This window comes from Scyliorhinus canicula, chromosome 19 (assembly GCF_902713615.1).
Source record: "Scyliorhinus canicula chromosome 19, sScyCan1.1, whole genome shotgun sequence".
Lineage (NCBI taxonomy): Eukaryota > Metazoa > Chordata > Chondrichthyes > Carcharhiniformes > Scyliorhinidae > Scyliorhinus > Scyliorhinus canicula.
The window spans coordinates 95,708,183-95,729,197 of NC_052164.1; the positions used below are offsets into that span (position 1 = coordinate 95,708,183).

The 21,015-nt window shown below is 43.5% G+C and overlaps 1 protein-coding gene across 3 annotated transcripts; it reads left to right on the top strand.

The window, feature by feature from the left end:
- Positions 1 to 670: 670 nt before the first annotated feature.
- LOC119953873 (histone H4 transcription factor) lies at positions 671 to 18,919 on the top strand. Of its 3 annotated transcripts, none has more exons than XM_038778480.1 (11): positions 671 to 759; positions 2,033 to 2,238; positions 5,488 to 5,657; positions 7,155 to 7,381; positions 8,605 to 8,716; positions 9,114 to 9,266; positions 9,703 to 9,780; positions 10,509 to 10,629; positions 14,765 to 14,903; positions 15,675 to 15,799; positions 17,909 to 18,919. In XM_038778480.1, exons 2-11 carry the CDS (start codon positions 2,219 to 2,221, stop codon positions 18,435 to 18,437), a joined length of 1,674 nt encoding a protein of 557 aa, XP_038634408.1. In that variant the 5' UTR covers positions 671 to 759; positions 2,033 to 2,218; the 3' UTR covers positions 18,438 to 18,919. The 3 variants fall into 3 exon arrangements, with proteins under 3 accessions (XP_038634408.1, XP_038634409.1, XP_038634410.1); XM_038778481.1 differs by having other exon boundaries at positions 698 to 759; positions 1,993 to 2,238; XM_038778482.1 differs by having other exon boundaries at positions 701 to 719.
- Positions 18,920 to 21,015: the final 2,096 nt, after the last annotated feature.

Here is a 21,015-nt window from a genome sequence, read left to right on the forward strand (position 1 = left end):
GTCAGACAAAATGCTCTTAGTGTCCAAAATGCACCTGAGGAAGGAGCAGTGCTCCGAAAGCTCGTGTTTGAAACAAACATGTTGGACTTTAACCTGGTGTTGTAAGACTGTGTCCAAAATAAGGTTAGGTGGGGTTACGGGGATAGGATGGAGGTGTGGGCTTAAATCAGGTGCTCTTTCCAAGGGTCGGTGCAGACTCAATGGGCTGAATGGCCTCGTTCTGCACTGTAAATTCTATGATTCTATCATGACTCCCTACAACAACTGGACAGCAAACCGTCCCATTGCCAAATTGGATGATGCCTGATTGTCAGCCGAATGGCCTCCCCCACCACCCACCATTTTCAATATTTGTACATCTGGTGAAGAGAAATGCTGAAGTGAACTGACAGTGGGGCAGCGGAACCTTCCATCGGCGGTTAGGATTTCAGCGGATCCGTCCGGACGCTGAACGAGTCGGACACGGTGTTGCACCAATCAGGGCGTGGGGGCCAACCAGATTGGTCAGCCTGTGGAGGGCCCTCCGAAGCCCTCCTTCCGATTGGAGGAGCGCGATGTCAATCAAGCTGGGGTTCTCCTCCCTCCCCCCTCATCCGCGGGGAGTCGGCGCACGCGGCGGCCAGCCGCTGCTCTCCGATTGGCGGCCGGAGTCGGAAGTGACGGAGGGGCGCGCGCGGGGCGAGGGGGCGTTCGCACTTCCGGTGTCAGCCCTGACCCAGGTGAGGAGTAAGCACCGCCCTCCCCCTCTCCTCCCTCCAGGTGAGAACTCACACTGCCCCCCCCCCAAACCCCGGCAACTCCCTCCCACACTGTCCAGTCCTGGCTGGAGCTGCTGAAAAGAATTGATTTTTAAAAAAATTCCCTTCCCCCTATACCTGACTTTCACCTGTTTATAACAGTGGGGAGACTGGAACCTGGGAGGGGACAGGGTCTCACAGTAAGAGACCTGGTTTTTCACATTGAGATGAGGGGGAATGTTTCTCTTGGAGGGTCATTGGGATTCTCTTCAGAGAGCAGTGGAGTCTGGGCCATTGAGTTTATTCCAGGTTGAGTGGGACAGGTTCTTCATATGGGTGGGGTGTTCCATGATTTATGGAGGGTGGCAGGCAGCAAAGTGGTGTTGGTACCATGACCGGATCATCCGTTATCTTCTGGAGTGGCAGCGCAGGCTAGTCCTGCTCCTAAACCCTGTGTGCCTGCCCCGGAAATACGGTGGTCGCTAATGAGCTCACTGTGAAGGCAGGCTTTAGTTTATGCTGCCTTGCTGTTGCCCAAATGTGCAGCTTCTTCCACACCATCCAACCCCAATATCAATGCAGCAGCACCTGAGATACCTGCTCTGCATTGCTTTGCAGGCTCAAAACCTGGAGCTCCCTCACTAAAAGCACTGTGGGTGCTGACAAAGGGTCACGTTGTACTCTAAATGTTAACTCTCCAGCATGCCAAGTATTTTGCTTTTACTGTAGCACTGAGTGAACCTACCGTACGTGAACCGCAGCAGTTTAAGAAGGCAACTCGCCATCACTTTCTCGGAGGTCATTTAGAGATGTGCAATAAATTCTGGTATCTCACTTATGCTGTTTCCAGGCACTTTGTTGGCTTCTGATGGAAGGTCATTGATCTTGAAACGTTAACTCTGTTTCTCGCTCCAAAGGTGTTGCCAGACCTGCTGAGTGTTTGTGGCACTTAATATTTCTATTTTTCAACAGTAGGTGTATAATTTGTTCTTCAAATGGATACGTGGCAGTCTAGTCTGCCACCTGACAACTCCCATCTGCTGCTTGGGTGGTGTGGAATTTCCTATTTTTAGTTAATATGATTGAAAATTATATATGGCAAATATAGACAATGTAATGAAAGTAGCTCCACGTTGTTATTAGTATATGTCAGTTTTATGTCTAAGTTTATTGGCCATTATCTTCAATGAGCCAGGTCACCAAGATGACAGTACACAATGTCCATTAAACAGTTCTCTAACTGTCCTATTCTCAGGAATTGTTCAGACGTTTTCTCTTTTCTTGGCTATCGGCAGACCCTAGTGAGGAACCATCTCCAACATAAACCAATCACTTCCGGGTGCCGATTGAGTTGGACCACGAGGGAGAATGAAGATGGAGCTGCACACACTGGTATATTGAGAATCTTAGCAACTTAGAAGATGCAAGCTATCAGATACTCGAGAGCAACTGGATGAAGGATGTGATTTGAGCGGAGCAAAATGGCAAAACGGAAGAGAGGGTAAATAATCCTTGAATTAATGTCTGATGTCCTTAATGCACAGCATAAGTGGCTAACCACATGAAAGAAATAGAGGATAATATACAGCATAGATGAACACGACAGAATTAATTACAAGCTCTTACACCCGCCCCCTTCTGTGAAACCAGGAGTTACGGTAAGGATCTTCCAATTCCCATAGCCATAAAAGGAACATTTATGGCATGGTCTTCCAAAACTATAAGGAACAGAAAAAGAACTGATAACCGTGGGCCACAAACAAATGTTCATGTTAGATATAAAACCAAAGGGAAATTTGTTGGCACCTCCTTTTCGGACGTGCATTTTCCCAATGTAGTCAAGTGCATATTGACAGTGATATCCTATGGGAGAAATCACACTGATGCCAACATGTTCTTGCATCAAGCTGTACCTGAAACCACCATGGTCATGTGCAGCTCAAAACACCCTAAACACAGTCCACATTTAAAACCCACAATGCCTCATTCATAGAATTTACAGTGCAGGAGGCTATTCGGCCCATCGAGTCTGCACCAGCCCTTACGAAGGGCACCTTACTCAAGCCCACATATCTGCCCTACCCAGTAACCCCCATTTAACCTTTTTGGACACTAAAGGCAAAAGGTGTCCAAAGCTGCACATCTTTGGACTGTGGGAGGAAACCGGAGCACCCGGAGGAAACGCACGCAGACACAGGGAGAACATGCAGACTCCGTACAGACAGTGACCCAGCGAGGAATCTGGGACCCTGGAGCTGTGAAGCAACTGTGCGTGCTACAGTGCTGCCCACATCACTGTACGGCTGAGTAATTTTTCAAGTTTATAGAGGGGGAAATATTGAATTCTGTATTAGATCTTACTGCAATCATACAATGTACGATTTGTAATTTAGTTGTTATATTAAATTATCATCAAAGTGAGTATGATGAGGTCCTAGATCCCTCTTAAGAAATTTACTAAGAAAGTGAGATTTTCTGTTTGGACTCAGAGTAACTTTTCACTGCGACAGCAAGAATTTCATGCCCTTTTTCTTTGTGTGCCACAGCTAGCTAAGCTTCTCTCCTGGGAGTGAAATTGGATCTTTGAATCAAAAGCAAGAAATGGTCAATTTTTAAAAGATCCATTTTAACAATAGATGATCTGACTATAGTGTCGGCACAGTGGTGTAGTGGTTGGCGCTACTGCTTCACGGTGCTGACTGTCCGTGTGGAGTTTGCACATTCTCCCCGTGTCTGCGTGGGTCTGACCCCCACAACCCAGGAAGATGTGCAGGTTAGGTGAACTGGCCACGCTAAATTGTCCCTTAATTGGGGAAAAAAGAATAGGGTGCTCTCAATTAATTTTTTTAAAAAGGTGATCTGAATGAAAATATTACACTTTGGGACAGTTCACTCCATGGAGGATTACGTCACAAGGATGCAGTAAAGCTTGACAGAGGCATTTTGACTCCACTGTGTTGGAGGTGGTGACACTGGGTTTTCCAAAAAAATGAAATTTGAAAATTTTATACTGTACCACCGTGAAAGATTCAGTATTACAATTAGAACATACAGTGCAGAAGGAGGCCATTTGGCCCATTAGCTTTGCATCTTATCCTCCTGAAGGTTTGATTTCTTTTGTAATGGCGGCTAGATGAGTCCCCTGCAAAAGAGCACAGAGCGGTTTGAAATAAAAACAAGATCCTTTAAATACTCATCAGGTCAGCCAGCATCTGTGGAGAGAAAAATGAGAAAACCTTGCAAGCCTATGACCTTTCATAAGAGGTTTCTGAAACTGTCTGACCTCAGTATCGCCAGTATTTTCTGTTTTTATTTCAAATCTCTGGCATCGGCAGTATTTTACTTTTTTAGTGTTCTTTGGTTGTAAATTAGTCTGGCGTTTTTTGAGGACATGTTCTTTTAAAGCTCTCTCTCGATGACATTAGATTGAATACATGTCTGTCGCTAATAACAGGAGCAATTTGAGGTGCATATCATACAAGTGTCATGGTGCAGCTTTTGAAGTGCATTAGCTTAAGTGCAATTTTAAAGTGTGTTGGTACCACACACACTATTTTCACTTGCGAACCAACACTTAGAACATAGAACAGTACAGAACAGGCCCTTTGGCCCTCAATGTTGCGCCGAGCCATGATCACCCTACTCAAACCCACGTATCCACCCTATACCGTAACCCTACAACCCCCCCCCCCACCCCCCCCACCTTACTTTTATTAGGACACCATGGGCAATTTAGCATGGCCAATCCACCTAACCCGCACATCTTTGGACTGTGGGAGGAAACCGGAGCACCCGGAGGAAAACCCACGCACACAGGGGGGAGGACGTGCAGACTCCACACAGACAGTGACCCAGCCGGGAATCGAACCTGGGACCCTGGAGCTGTGAAGCATTTATGCTAACCACCATGCTACCCTGCTGCCCGAAACTTGGAAGCCTAACAGTTACAGTCAGGCTGTGGAACGGAGTTCCTCACTCTGTGACCAAATATGAACCATCAGTTACTTTGGGATGAACAATATCCAAAATAAAAAACAAATGACCTCTTTCACACTTAATTCCTTATGAATCATTAAGATCTGCTGAACTGTAAAGTTAAAAGTTGTTTTTTAAATGTTGTACCACAACAAATTGGAGTCGTCAGTAACTGAATGATCAACTCCTAAGAAGGCAGTTAGAACCTCCCTCAATCTCAGAACAGAGCCCAACAATGGCTAGGATACTGGACCTTAACCCCAATATTTTACTTTATTTGTTAGAGGGTGCGGAAAGAATGATTCACTCCAGGAGCGATTGCACAAAGAAATAGGACTTGGATATTGTTAAACAAAACTTTATTATGACTTCAATATTAATCTTACCTCACTTCACACCTGAGAACCACACCCCTCTGGGGCTGGTTTAGCACACTGGGCTAAATAGCTGGCTTTTAAAGCAGACCAAGGCAGGCCAGCAGCACGGTTCAATTCCCGTACCAGCCTCCCCGAACAGGCGCCGGAATGTGGCGACTAGGGGCTTTTCACAGTAACATCATTGAAGCCTACTTGTGACAATAGCGATTTTCATTTCAGAAGAACATTAAACAACAAGAAAATAAAAACAGCTCCCAATCCATCTTAAACCAGCATGACCTAAAGCAATACTTGTGCAATGAATTTTCTTTCAAATTTAAAAATCAAATTACAGTTTGACAGAGTAGAAAATATGTAGTATTCAATAACAAAACTGGTGCACTTTCTTAATTGACCAGGTATGATGTAATGGCTGCCGGGAAGAGCATGAAGTACGAATCTCTGGTCCTTTTGTGCGAATGGGGCTCGTGCAGATTCACTGCATCTGGGATGGAGGATTTCAGCAACCACATCGCAGGACATTTAAAGGACCAAGTCCAGGGGGTCGAAAATGACATTGAACCACAAGGTAGGACCACAGCACAGTGGATGGACAGTGTTGAATTATTTTGAGATTGCTGATAACTTGTGATTAAAAATGGTTGTTGCAACTAACTTCAGTGTGGCACTATGTATGAAAATAACTGGGAATTGGCCAGTAATCTGTAGAGGAGGAAAAAAATCTGTAGTTACAGCCCTTTTTTTTTTACAATTGGCTATTTTTGCCCCTTCTATTCAGAGTTGCGTATGGCAGGCCGTGAGTGGCTAGCTCTTGCGTTTCCATCTCTGCTGCTCTGTTTTACCCACTCTGCTATAATTAGTGTATTCCTCTCTCTCCTCCTTTATGAATCCACTTTAAAGGTACTTCACTGTTTGTAAAGCAATTTGGGAAATCTTGAGCCTCTAAACCAGGCTATAAAATTGCTAGTCCTTTTCTTTGAAAATGTTAATATTTAGTATTCTGCCCACTGGGGCACAAGAAGCCAGTGGAGTTTGACGATCCAATGAAATTTTGGATCAGTTGGAGTTCCTGAAGTATTAAAAATTTGCTGAACCAGGAAAGGAAACGTTCTGAAAAAATAATTTGTTATTTTTTTCAACCGCTAAATGAGGTAAATTCTCATTTTAACAAATCTTCCTCCACATGTCTTTTTTTTTTAAAATATAAATTTAAGAGTACCCAATTTTTTTTTCCCAATTAAGGGACAATCTAGCGTCGCCAATCCACCTACCCTGCATATCTTTGGGTTGTGGGGGTGGAATCCACACAGACATGGGGAGAATGTGCAAACCACACGGACAGTGACCCAGGGCCAGGATTTGAAGCCGGGTCTTCAGAGCCGTAGTCCCAGTGCTAACCACTGCACCACATGCCGCTCTTTCCTTCACATTTCTGAAAGAATAATGGGTTGTCTGGAAATGTATTTTCATTATTATGTGTATATAGTCCATGCAGCTACTTGAAAGATAACTTTTATTTTAATTTGCCCAAATTCAGACAGCACTAGGTAAGGAGAATCGTGCAATTTTAACTTGATCTCTGCTGGCCCACGTTACATTTACTACTTTAAAACTGTTGCTTCAGCAGTTTGGGAGCAGGTATTTTGTGTGTTGCCACTCATTCATTGAACAGAAGGTGCAGTAAAATGGCTAACCTGATTGTAAGTTTGTGGTGTTGCCGAAGCAGAAGTTCACGTTGTCGTGGATGTTTGCTCCCGCTGCCCCAAATCAAAGGAACCAGCCATTCAAAAGGGGGCAAGCAAGTTAATGATTTGCTCAAGTACACAGACATATTCTGCAATGAAACAAAAAACTCAATAGAACATAATCCAACCTTTCCACTCTTTGGAATTCAAATAAGTCGCAATTTAAAAGCTTCAAGTCGTGCAAATATGTCTTGCAGATAATACCGACTTGGGTGCTGAGGACTAAACACGGTTTTAAAGTTGGGATATGGAATCTTGTTTCACTAGAGGTAAACAATCCTGTGCCTTTGCTGATCCCGTTTTGTGTGTCTGTTTCTTAGAGGAGCACCAATGCCTGTGGACCGAGTGTGGGTTCTATTCCGTGGAGAGCTCAGCTGACCTGATCCGTCATGTTTACTTTCACGCCTACCACACAAAACTGAAGCACTGGGGTCTACAATCCCTGCAGGCTCAGACTGAACTCGAGCACTGTTTACTGGATCAGCAGAGCCGCAATGTCATTCCGGAAATCCCAGAGGGCTTTGTTTGTCTCTGGGGCCACTGTGACGTGAGTCAACCATCCAAATCTGAATTACGTTTCCTTGTTCTGTTCTCTCTGCTCTCTCTCTAGTTTACTTTAAATTTACTTTAAATGAGATTTTCAAAAGTATTTCTGACCTTCAATGATTAAAATTATCCTCGAGGCGAAAATAACTATTTTGTAGTCAGAGTGATATCTGGAGAAGGAAACTGCGATTCACAAAGATTCATTCATGCAGCAGATCCTTTGTTACCCTGCAACATCTTCACTGATGCAAAAGCAAAACACTGCAGGCCCTGGAATTCTGAAATTACAAACAGCAAAGTTGGGGACCCTCAGCAGGTCAAGCGGCTGCGCGAGAGAGAAAAACAGTTAAAGTTTCAGGTGGTGGCCTTTCGTTAAAACTGGAGCAGTGAATTTGTTTCTCTCTCGAAGATGCATCTTTATTGATGGCCGTGTTAGTTTCTGGGGCCTGTCAGACGATCCATCATTTGTGAACCCCCCCACACGCCCAGCAGCAACCAGGTCCCCAAAGTACAAAATTAACAACCCCCCTCGACCCCGTCCTCAACTTGAAGTGCTGTTGGAATTTCCCCCAGATCCTCAGCATAGCTACCACTACCCGGATTCCCAGAATACTTCCCTGGGGCTAGCAGCAGCGGTTACCAGCTCCCGCAGCCCTTGCAGGACCCTGCCTCCATCCGAATCCCCAAGGCTTCCAACTCGTTCCGCCAGCCCTGCGCTTTCTCCACATTCGCCATCCAGTAATATTGCAGCAGATTCGGTAGAGCCAAGCACTACGCACCCCTGCCTGACTGCCGCCTTCCTTATCCTCGCCACCTTCCCTGCCCACACGAACGACAAGACCAGCCTATCCACACCTTGGGAAAAAAATGCCTTTGGCAAAAAGACCAGCAGACACTGGAACAGGAACAGAAACCGTGGCAAAATATTCATTTTGACTGCCTGCAGTTGGCCTGCCAACGACAAAGGGAGACTATCCCATCTCGCCAGATCCTCCTTCACCTTCCTTACTAGACTTGTGAAATGTAGCTGAGGGAGTTGCGCCCAATCCTGCGCTATAATTTGTGAACTATTAAACTCCTCTAGCCAGGAGGGTGATAACAACCTGATTTATGTTTTCTTCTGTTCTAATCTGTTAAAGGTGACACTAACACAGATTATGCATTGCTTTTTACAGCACGGTTGTGTTTTGCTGCTTTTTTTCAGCATTTCTATTTTCTCCTTAGAGCACTTTTGAGAATCCAGAATGGTTCTACAGACATGTGGACATGCATGGAATGTGTTCGGACCGTGATGCAACCACAGATACTAATCTAATAATCCCCTGCTGTTGGAAAGGTGAGTTCATCTGGAACCAGACTGCACCAAAAACTCTCTGCTTTAGTTCACAGTTTCTATTTTGCAGACCCACCCCATCTGACATGAGTGACAGTTAATGGGAAGGTTTTTTGACAGGGTAATTATGAACAGGCCACAAGAATTATATAACATGCTTGCACAGGATCTCCCAAAGCACTGTGCAGCCAGTGAAGTACTCTTGGAAGTGTAGTCATTGTTGTAATGCAAGAAAGGTGGCAGTCTGTTTGCTCACAGCAAAGCTCAAACAAGCAGTCTCACGGACTCCGAACTTTAGCTCTGCTTCTCTCTCCACAGCTGCTGTCGGACCTGCTGAGCTTTTCCAACACTTTCTGTTTTTATTCAGGAGCAATTAATTTCCAGTTTTCTGTCTGTTTAGATTGCGAAGCAACTTTCAAAGTGAAATTTAAGCTACGGGAGCATTTACGTAGTCACACACAGGAGAAAGTTGTGGCCTGCCCTACCTGTGGAGGGATGTTTGCCAGCAACACCAAGTTCTTTGATCATATACGGAGGCAGACAGCCATGGAATGTAAGTAACATTTCCTTAGGATGCAGCAGGGGGACCTGGTTTCGCAGTTTCGTATTTGTATAATTTCCCAAGACAGGCACTCTCTCTTTGAAACTTGGCATTTCTGTTACCTGAAGCCAATTTAAGACATGGGAATGCGAGGTATATAACAGGGCTCCCATCAACGTCAAAAAGCTGCAAATCATCCCTGGAGCAAACTGCAATCACGAGTTGTTAAATGGTCTCATTGAGTGGATCGATTTGTTGCCATGGTGTGGCAATATCCTGTGAAAGTAACGTGATGTTGGTGTAAAGCCACTGACTTCAAACTGGGCTGTTGTTGAGCATGCCATTTAATGCCATTGACGCAGACACAGAACTTCACAGAGACAGCTTGTGAATACGGTACTGAAGCTATTACTAAAAGAATCATGTATCACAATTTTTGTTTCACTAGACCAGCGGTTTCAATGCTCCCACTGTTCAAAGAGATTTGCCACTGAAAGGCTACTCAGGGATCACATGCGGCATCATGGTAAGCAGAGTTTTATGCTGTTGCTTATCTTTATATCCAGGATCTTTTCACGCAAACAACTATCCCTTTCAGTCACACTGTCTGTTTTATAAGAATGAAATAACAGCTTTCACCAACATAATTTGTGTTCCATTTTAATAATAAACCGCGCAGTCTAAGTAACCTCATCCCATGAAGATTCTTAATGCATTTCACCTTCCTGCAGGTAATTTCCAGGATTTCCCCTCCTTAGTAGTGGGAGTCACTTAGTTGCTGTAATCTATGATGTCAATAACAGTGTATTATAGACATTGCTTTCTTTCATTATTCCAAGCATATTCAAGCACAATTGGGGAAAGTTCAATATCGACCTGGTATTGCCTCGGCATTGATTCTTCAGTTCCTGAATTGAATACTTGAGTGATGGCCTTTATACATGTCAACTTAATAGCACAGTAATCATCTGTTTCCATTAGATACCATTACCACACCCCCACCCCCACCCCCGTACCCCCATCCTCCTCAAAAGAAAATTCAATTCTCTCAAATCAAGATCGGATATGAAAATCTTGCAAAATAATTAGGAAAATAAACTGGGATGTTGGTGTGATTTTTAGTTTAGACTCTTGTACACAGATGAAAAGTCAGTCATCCTATGTCTCCGCAAAGAGTTGGCTATCCCTTTATTGTGAGGACGCACATGAAATACTCAGCTGGGTTTGAGAGAACATTGAATGTTTGTTTTCTAGTGAACTATTACAAGTGCCCATTTTGTGATATGACCTGCCCAGCACCTTCTGCCTTGCGGAACCACATCAAGTTCCGCCACAGCGATGAGAAACCATTCCGGTGCGAGTACTGCGAGTACAGGTACGTCCTTCAGTTAAAACTTTGGTGTATCTTGCCCAGTCATTCCTGCTTTTCCAGTTCCATATTACTCTCTGCTTTCCTGAAGTATGGATCGATCTGGCTTTCCTCGTAACTTGCTTTACTTGGTTTCGCACCCCTCAAATTTGTATGCCCTTGCGACCATTTTATCAGCCAATTGAAACAAATCTCTCTCAGTTTATGCCCTTTGTATTCTGGATGATCTTTTTGAACCAAGTGGGGAAAGCTCCACGTCTCAAATGTGTTTTCACAGCTTTTAATCGCTTCATCCCAGTAACAATCTGTGTGCAACATTTGTATTGTTTGTATGTCTTTCTCACGAATAAGGTGCCCAGAACCCAATGGAATGGTATCACACTGCACCTTTCCAGTCAGAAAAACAACTTCCTTTCAGAGTTGCCCCTTGTTCTCCGATAATGTTTATTCATGCAATCATGGCCTCCTTATTCCATGTTCCATCAATTTAGTATTTTTGTGGTAGTGTGTCAAATCATTCTCAAAAAAATCAATTTAAACCATATCTAATGCATTTCCTGTATCCTCTTCTGCCTCAAAGCATTTTGTTTAGTTCAAACTCATGGCCTAATGTTTTAGAAATGCGTGTTCACAAAGCATCATTAATTCTAGTTTCTTTCATCCCGTAAGAGAAGTTATAGTAGGTTTCCAACTTTGAAGAAACACTAACTGGCTTATAATTTCCATCGGTTTTTTTTTTGAAGGATCTAACATTTATCCCCCTTTGTTGCACTCAGAAGTTTCAAAACATTTTATGGTCAGAGTCTCCATTTGTTCTGTAACTTCCTTCAGATTCTTTTGAGTGTAGACAATTGATTGCCTTTTGTTATACAATCTCAATTTCTATCTTGTTACGACTAGGTTAGGAGAATTTAAAAGTGATGTTGTCGATTAAATATGTTATGTCGGTTTGCAGGATTGAAGGAGCTGGAAGTGAAGTATGGGCTGGAGCAGGGGGAAATGTTTAGATATATGCAGGTTCGAGATTTTGCTAGAAAGGAGATATAGAATTTCCCGGAGGAGCTGGCCTCCACATTGCTGGAGGAGGTGCTGACGACAGGGGGACTGGAGAAGGGAGTTGTGTCAGTGGTCTACGGAGCTATTTTGGAGGAGGAGAAGGCACCGCTGGAAGGGATCAAAGCAAAGTGGGAGGGAGAGTTGGGCAAGGATATGGAGGAGGGGTTCTGGTTTGAGGTACTCCGGAGAGTGAATGCCTCCACCTCGTGCGCGAGGTTGGGGTTGATACAGCTGAAGGTGGTACACAGAGCGCACCTCACGAGGGCGCGGATGAGCCGATTCTTTGAAGGAGTAGAAGGTATGTGTGAACGTTGCGGGGGAGGGGCCCGCTAACCACGTTCATATGTTTTGGTCCTGTCCCAAGCTAGAGGATTACTGGAGGGAGGTTTCTAGGGTAATATCTAAAGTGGTGCACGTGAAACTGGACCCGGGCCCCGGGAGGCCATATTTGGGGTGTCGGACCAGCCGGGATTGGAAACGGGTGCGGAGGCAGATGTTGTAGCCTTCGCCTCGTTGATCGCCCGAAGGTGGATCCTGATGGGTTGGAGAGCAACCTTTCCAACCTGTGCCCTGGCATGGTGGGGGGGGGCCTGTTGGAATACTTGACTCTTGAGAAGGTTAAGTTTGAACTGAGGGGAAGGACGGAGGGGTTCTACAATTCGTGGGCATTATTCATTATGCACTTTCAAGAACTAGATAACATCGAACATTAGTTGGGGAGTGTGTGGGGGGAGGGGGGCGATGGGTGTTAATAGGGACTATGGGGGATTCCTGATTCCTTTTTGTCAGTTGTTTATGTGAACATGTGGGTGAATGTTTTGGGTTTGGTGGGAGGATGGGTTCGTTGTTATTGATATGGGGATTGGCATATTTGTACCATCTTAAAGGTTTCAATCGAGTCCCTCTTCTAATCTCCCTCTCAGATACAAACCTAATCCCTCCAACTTTTTCTTGTAAGACAACCTGCCCATTCTTGGTGTTAGTCTGGTAAAGCTTCTCTGATCTTCTAGCAAACTTTCATCTTTCCTTAAATCAGACTAATAATGTGCATAATACTCCAGACGTGGTCTCACCAATGCCCTGTACAATTGAAGATTAACCTCCCTACTTTTGTAATCAATTCTCCTCACAATAAATGACAACGTTCTATTAACTTTCCAAATCACTATACCTGCATACTAGCCTTTTGTGATTCATCCACCAGGACACTTGGATCCCTTTGAATCTCAAAGCTCTGCAATCTCTCACCATTTCAATAATAAGAATTTTTTCTTCTTCCTGCCAAAATGGACAATTTCACATTTGTCCACATTATACTCCATTTGCCAAGGGTGGCGCAGTGGTTAGCTCTGCAGCCTCACGGCGCTGAGGACCCAGGTTCAATCCCGCCCTAGGTAACTGTCCCTGTGGAGTTTGCACATTCTCCCCGTGTCTGCGTGAGTTTCACTCCCACAACCCGAAGATGTGCAGGGTAGGTGGATTAGCCACGCTAAATTGCCCCTTAATTGGGGGGGGGGAAAAAGAATTGGACACTTTAAATTTGTCCATTGACATATCTATGTCCTTTTTGTAGTCTTCTTGCATCCGGTTCACGATTTATTTTCTACCTATCTTTGTGCGGTTGGCAAATTTAGCAGCCATACCTTTTGTCCCTTCATCCAAGTCATTTATATAAATTGCGAAAAGTTGAGGTCCTGGCACTGATCCCTGTGGCACACTCGTCATATCCTGCCAACTAGAAAAGACTCATTTATGCCAACTTCCTGTTTCCTATTAATTAGCCAATCTTCAATCCATAATCCACAGTAACGGTTGGTTAATTCTCTTTTCTGCACACGTCAGTGGTGTTGATTCAGATTTCTCTTTTAAGAACTCAAGGTTTGCAGTAATGGGGTATTAAAGTGTTTTGCTTTGATGCGAGATTTCGGGGAAAGAGAGGGGGTAAAGTGCTTGTCCCTGTGGCAGTCTATCTGACTGTTCAAATCCAGCATATTTCCCATCCAAGATTTGTGTTACACGATGCCCTCGCTGGTTTCAACCTGGCTTGTTTTAGCCACTCTTTGGGAGCTCCATAGACTTGCCTCCATAAAGCAGCTTATGTCCTTCTGTCTCCATAAAGCAGCTTATGTCCGTCGCAGATGCAGCATAGTAGGTCACTGTCCTTTGCTTAGCAACAATTATGTTTTCAAAAGAAAAGTTCAACATATACATATACAACCAATTACATAAATTAATATTTTGCATAACATATCTTCATAACTATCTCTTCTATGAAACTGAAGGCAAAATATTTAGTAGAAACTGGGATGGGGGCAATGGCTGAAATACTATAATTTATATTTAATATATATTTATTAACCCTATCCCTACCATGGTTACCTTTTTCTGCTCTTGGCCTTGAAGTTAAAGGTATCATGCTCACTGTTTTTCAAATACTACATGCTTCTGGTTGGAAAATGGATCTCATCATTACCCAGAGCCAAGTCGTGCGATGCCTCTTTCTCTGATGGAGTATCCGACTTACTGACCGAGAACAATCCCGAATAACTTGCACACAATGCTCTCTTTTTCTCCTATCTCCAGTCCCATTTTTGGCAGTTTAAATGTCCTGCAATCACAACTATTGCTTATTCCCTTAATTCTATTCACTTTGCAAATTTGATATCTCTTCCACTGTTCAACATCTGGTAATGTGGTCGAGATAGGGTTCAACATCTGGTAATGTGGCCAATCTCTTCCTGTTCCACGGCCTGATTGAAAGAATTTCTGATTGGATCCTTGTCTTTAGTCCCTCGGATAGAATAGGATGTACTTTTTAAAATTCAATCTAGCTGGAGAATCCTTAATTTTCTCGCAAGCTCTTTACTGATTCTTGAACAGAGCAGATCTGTTTTCCCGGCAAGATCACATTTGATGCCCACAACAACATTTCTCACATTTGAGAAAGTGAGCAAACGTTCCGAATGACCTGTCTCCCAGTGCCCTGCTGTCATTTGCATCTGCGCACCTCCAACATTATTAGGGAGGTTTGCGATCTACATTAAGATATTTTAAGAGGTAATTGTTGTAATTTGTTTCCCCTCAGTTGCAAGAACTTAGTGGATCTAAGAAAGCATTTGGATACACACAGTGAGGATCCTACTTATCGCTGTGAGCTTGCAGGTTGTACATTCAGTGCACGATCTCAATATTCCATCAAGTCCCATTATAGGAAGGTACATGAGGTAAGCAGTTGAAGGCATTGAAAGTTTTTGCCACTGTTTTTTAAAAAGTGAGGCATGTAATGTCCAACAGAAGAATTGAATGATCCACCTGTAAGGCCACCGTCTCCCACTGATATGGGATGTTGCATCGATTAAAAATATAGTTGATTGTTTAGTAGCCCTAACAGTGATTTGATGTTTGATCACTGTTGACATCAAATGAAATGTTAAACCGATGCCTCTGGGCGAGACTCGTGTTGTATTTCACAAACGCGCGTAAGAAACTCGAGCTTGAGGTCTACTGTTCCTTGTAAAGAGTGGAGTGGATGACTGAATTGATCTATGATTGTTGGTGAGGGCAGGATTTCTGTGTTTTCTCCCTTCCACATTTCCTTGATCTACCCTATCCACAGCCGGATAAGTAGGCAAGTGAAAAATATGGTCTCGAGCATCTCGGGAACGCTCTACTGGGACATGCTCATGGTAGCAGTTCGCTGGAGCTCCAGGTTTTATTATTTTCCAACCATGGATTGTTAGCTTTAACTGAATATTTAGTTGACACTTTCATAAGGGCCTCGGTTGCTCTCCAGAAGCCAATTTCCAAGATTATGAGGATTTACATTTCATTCTGTGTTGCGGAAAAAAGGAACCAAATTACATTAATTCTTCATTACGGTTATCAACATTTCTGCTCCCTAGTTATATTAGGGCCTTAGTCTTTCAGATCATTTGTGGCTGTTTATCCTGCACAGACTAGTTAAGATATTTAACTGTGGACTCTGACTTTCCCAGGGAGATTTGGAACCCAGATACAAATGTCATGTTTGTGACAAATGTTTCACCAGAGGTAACAATCTGACTGTGCACCTCAGGAAGAAGCATCAGTTTAAGTGGCCTTCAGGTCACCCACGATTCAGGTACGGTGCCATTTCTACGTTTTTTCACATGATTTTGTCGTTCTTGATTTCATGTTGGGTCATGTACAATCTCTTAGCTGATGGGGAAGGGTCCTCTGTCACTCTATAATGAGCAAGATTGATGATGCATAAGAATTGATGCAAACCAACTGATATCTTGTTGCTTCCCTGCCTCACCATATCACTCCTGTGTAGAAATTATGAATTTACATAAACAAATAGAACAGTACAGCACAGAACAGGCCCTTCGGCCCTCGATGTTGTGCCGAGCAATGATCACCCTACTCAAACCCACGTATCCACCCTATACCCGTAACCCAACAACCCCCCCCCTTAACCTTACTTTTTAGAACACTATGGGCAATTTAGCATGACCAATCCACCTAACCCGCACATCTTTGGACTGTGGGAGGAAACCGGAGCACCCGGAGGAAACCCACGCACACACGGGGAGGACGTGCAGACTCCACACAGACAGTGACCCAGCCGGGAATCGAACCTGGGACCCTGGAGCTGTGAAGCATTTATGCTAACCACCATGCTACCGTGCTGCCCTAATCTGTGTGTACATAAATTATTTTTTTGCCCTATTGAATGTGACAGCGAGCTTGTCTTGGTCTTTTGGTTCATTTCAAATAAAAGTGATACTGTAAATTATTTGCTCATGTGCCGTTCCACAGGCTGTGAATTTACTTGTACATATCATTCCACTTTAAAATGGTGATTGGTTATGTGAATTGAGACTCCATAAATCTTCCAACACAGAGATTACCATAAATATATTCTTCAATTGAATTGAAGTGTCAGAATCTTATTGAGTTATTTATCTTTACTGTATCTAGGTTAAATCATATGATTCCAAGGAAACTAGGTCACCTTGTTGTCCTTTCCGATTTCTCCTGATTTAAAAACAGATATTTTTAGCGTAGGATCAAGACATTCTGTCCTTTCTTAGCACTAAACTCAGCACTGAAATGGCAATCTTACTGTTTTCATATTGGATTGATGGGAGGCATCTCTTTAGCTGTATAAAATGAATTACTACTCCGGGGGAGGGGGGGGCGGGGGGGTGCAAAGTTGCCCAGCGTTTGGTACTAAGTGAGTTTGCAGTCTCCATTTCAATGGGAATGGCTACTTTGGGGAAATGAAGCTGCTTTTGTGGAATGAGCACTTGTTGTTCTTGGGCTGGGCTAAGGGATCTTTGCTTGTGTATCAAATTATTTTAGCTGACTCGAGCAGAAAGGTGTTTCATTCCTCAGAATGGCCTTGGAATGAAGAATAGATTTTGTTGTAGAAACTCCTTTAGATTTGAACAAAATATGGAAGAAAATATAAAAACCAGGCCCAATTTTTAAAAACAAAAACCGTACAGTTATTTGAGAAGAGTGAGATATGGGGAAATGATCCACTGACACGGCTAATCTGCACTTTAACTCCATCCGCCTGATTTTGGCTTGCAAAAACATTATTGATCTTGGGTGTAAATTGATAAGTACGCCAGCTTCCCCTGCTTTTTGTATGAACAAATGTTTTCTAACTTTTCTCTCCTGAATGGCCGAGCTCTGGTTTTAAGGCTATGTTCGCTTGTGCTACAAGGGTAGCGTACGTGAGCTGGTCCATTGGACGAGAGGAAATAAGGTGCCTATTTTTGACTACTCACTTGTGGAAACAATTGGGGCACCTTGTGGCAGAAACGTAGTATTGTTGTTGACCGATGTGATGTTTTGACCAGGACCTATCATGGGTCTATGAACCGCTGTTCCTGACCTTCTATGGCTTCACTCGAGAAGGCATTCTCGTGGCATGGCATGTTGGCTCAGCACGTGGATGCACTTGTCCTGGGTTCATGTCTGCCATTTCCCACAGCAATTCATGAGTATTGCCGATTGCAAGTTAGCTCTTTGCTAGAAGGAGGAGGAGGGGGAAAAAAAACTCCCCCTGCAGACAGACCACTTCCTGACCCTAGTATCTTGCCTGAGAGCTAGAAGCAGGTTGCCTCTCTTGGATAAGGAACTTGCAAGTTGTTGGAAAAGCATTAAAAAAAAAAAAATAGCTGGTGGGGCACGAATTGCATGTTCTCACCTTTTCCATTAATGTTCGTTCATCCAGGTACAAAGAGCATGAGGATGGTTACATGCGTCTGCAGTTGGTCCGTTACGAGAGTGTCGAACTGACCGAGCAACTAATGAAAGACCGGGAAAAGCAGGATGGCCGCGTGGACAGCACGTCTGAGAGTTTGATTTTGTCGGAAGCAAACCTAAGAGGGATTATACTGGAACCAATAGAGGAAACAAACAGTGAGGAACATGACACAGGGAGGCAGAGCCCCGATGCTCTGAGCTGTTGTACAGCTGAATACGTGGAACATCCCAATCACGATGTGGCTGCTGGAGAGCAACATCGGCAAGAATCATCGTTGGATTCCCCTGACTCTAATAAAAATCCCATTATCCGAGTGGTCAATCGGACAAATGAGCATGGGGAAAATGAAACCGTTTACTACGTTCTGACCAATGCACCACATATCCCAGGGAACGCAGAAATATCTGCTGAGGACATGAATATGGAGGTTGAGGGGACTTCCACTGACAATATAGAAAAGACTGCGGAAGAACTAGGCATTCAAATAATTGGCTAGGATTAGCCACCTACGCACATAACCACTTGATGCAAATTTTAAGCCTTGATCTGATCTGTATATTCAGTTTTACCTTTGAGTCAGGATTGAGCTTTGCAATGTTGTATAGATTTGGTTGGCCAACATGGGCTGTATTTATAGTCATCATGTTTCTTTAATTTACCCCTCCCTTCAAGACAAGAGGCTCATTATGTTCTAGCTATAGTGTTGTCGGGTGCAGTGCGGTTCCTGCTAAATTATGCTTTAAAGATTAGATCAAACAAATCTGTTAGAAAATAGATTTTGACAGATGGGTGATCAGTGTCAATACAGCAAATACAGTTTTCACCAGCAAATGTATTTTTATTGTGTAAAAGTCCTCTGGTGTTATTGCTGTTCATTTTTCAAGAAATGCGCTATCTTTATTGCCCTGCAATCCTATTCATTAACTGTAATAAAATAACTCCTCCTTACTCTTGAGGATTAGGAATTATTATAGAAAATGTCCTCTTTGTTGCCTTCAGGTACTCTTACTTTCCTTCTCCATCAGGTACCATAGTCTAATTGCCAATCATGGACTTAGATTAGGTTGGTGCATGATTTTGCTTGGCAAAGTACTGCAGTGGTTTGCCAGTGTTTTCTGCTGTGAGCTGACCAGGAACTCTCCTCTTCCATCAGGCGTATCACAAAGATCTCCGACCTGTTTGGCCACATTATTAACATCGCTTCCTTGGCCATCCAGTCCTGAAGTGGAACTTGAACTGAGCTCCCTGTCCGAGGCAGGCATACTACCCACTGTGTCACAAGACCGCCACCATTTCTTTACACGGGAATAATTGATTCCTGAAATGTTTGAAGTCCTTTTACTTGTCAGCCATTGATCTCTGCCACCTTGATATAGAAGCATAAGTGAGCGCAGCAAGGACCAACATGTTTTCTGTACTGTAACCATAGTATCTTATGCCCAGTTTATCTGCATACTCTCTCTCCCTCCGCCCACTCCCTCCAAAATGTCAAGGTACTTCTGAGTAGCTAATAGCTCTTTCACTTTATGGTTCTACAACCTATTGTTGAAATCGGGTGTGGTCACTAACCATCGCCAGTGCCTGTGTATTTATAGATTAATGGACCTGTCATCAGTTTCAAACAGGGAAAAGAAAAGAAATATTTACACCCTGGGCACGGCTCTCTCAGTTAATATTGTGAGCAATCAGCGTGCACTTCACTTGCCCTGTGACTGTTGCACCAAAACTTTGTCCCGCTTCCAGAACGTGGTCGAGGGGTGCGTCTAAAATAATCCCCCAAGGCCAGAAAGCAGAGGAGGCAGTGGTGGAATTTCCACCTTGCCAATATGTGCTTCAGTTTAACAACCACAGAGCACTGAGGGTGATGTACCTTTTTTAATTCTTATACTCTCCTTCCCTTCTATAACAATGGTAGTATCACCAACGTTAAATTGTTTGGGGTGCTATCTCGATTATATTGTTTCCTAATGAGCCATGCCCTTTGTCACTTTCTTTGTAACTAATTCTTGGTTATCAAAGACAGTTCTAGCAAGCATGTATGCTATTATTTAGAATAACGGAATAGTCCTGAGCAAGTATTAAATGAATAAAAGCAAGACAAGGCTGGAAATACTCTGAATATGATATAGTGTCCTTGGAGAGAGAAACAGTTAACATTTCAGGTTGGTTGCCATACATTAAAACTGCAAGAGATGACTGTAAGCATGGAGTAGATTTAAAACACACTGTCGCTGTGACAAAATCCTGAAACTCCCTGACAGCACTGTGCGTGTGCCTCCACCTCCGGGCCTCCAGCGCTTCAAGAAGGCAGCTCACCACCACCTTCTGAAGGGCAACTAGGGGTGGGCAATAAATGCTGGCCGAGCCAGTGACACCACATCCCATAAATGAATGAAAACAAGGGAATTTCAGTTGGAACTCGCACACAATAAGTTGGAGTCAAAGATGGGTTGCTCAGGGAGGGGATGTGGCTGTATTGAGTATGTTTTGGTAGATACCTATCAAACACACAAAAGAGAAATGGAAAGCAATGAAACTGAAGAAGGTATGAGAGACAAATCCTGTTGGAGCAAAGAGCAGAACTCCCAAGGTGGACATTCTTCGAAGTGGCAATGGATTAAAATAGTCAAATTTGTTGTTAAAACATTTGAATTCATCTTGTGTTTTGTGGTTGCATTCCATTGTGTTGCCTATTTTTCTGTGTAAATGGAAACCAGTTGATTTTGTCCACAATATACAAAATAACTTCTATTCCCTATAATCAAGACTGATAGTATATGTCATTCCGCTCAGTTGGCGCTACACTTATCTCTTCATAAAATGTGTTCCTGTTTTAGTGCATTTCTATCCCATGACACTATTCAAAGAGCAACGTTTCCCCATTTTTTTGGCCAACATTCCAACACCAGTTATTTGTTTCATTGTGGTTTGTGGGAGTTTACTGTGTGCAAATTGGCTGTTGCGCTTTCTGACTTAATGATCACTGCATTTCGTGTGAAGCTCTTGGGAATATCGGAGTTGTGTTGAGGCCACATAAATGCAAGCCGATTATTTGACTCATTGCATTTGTTCAG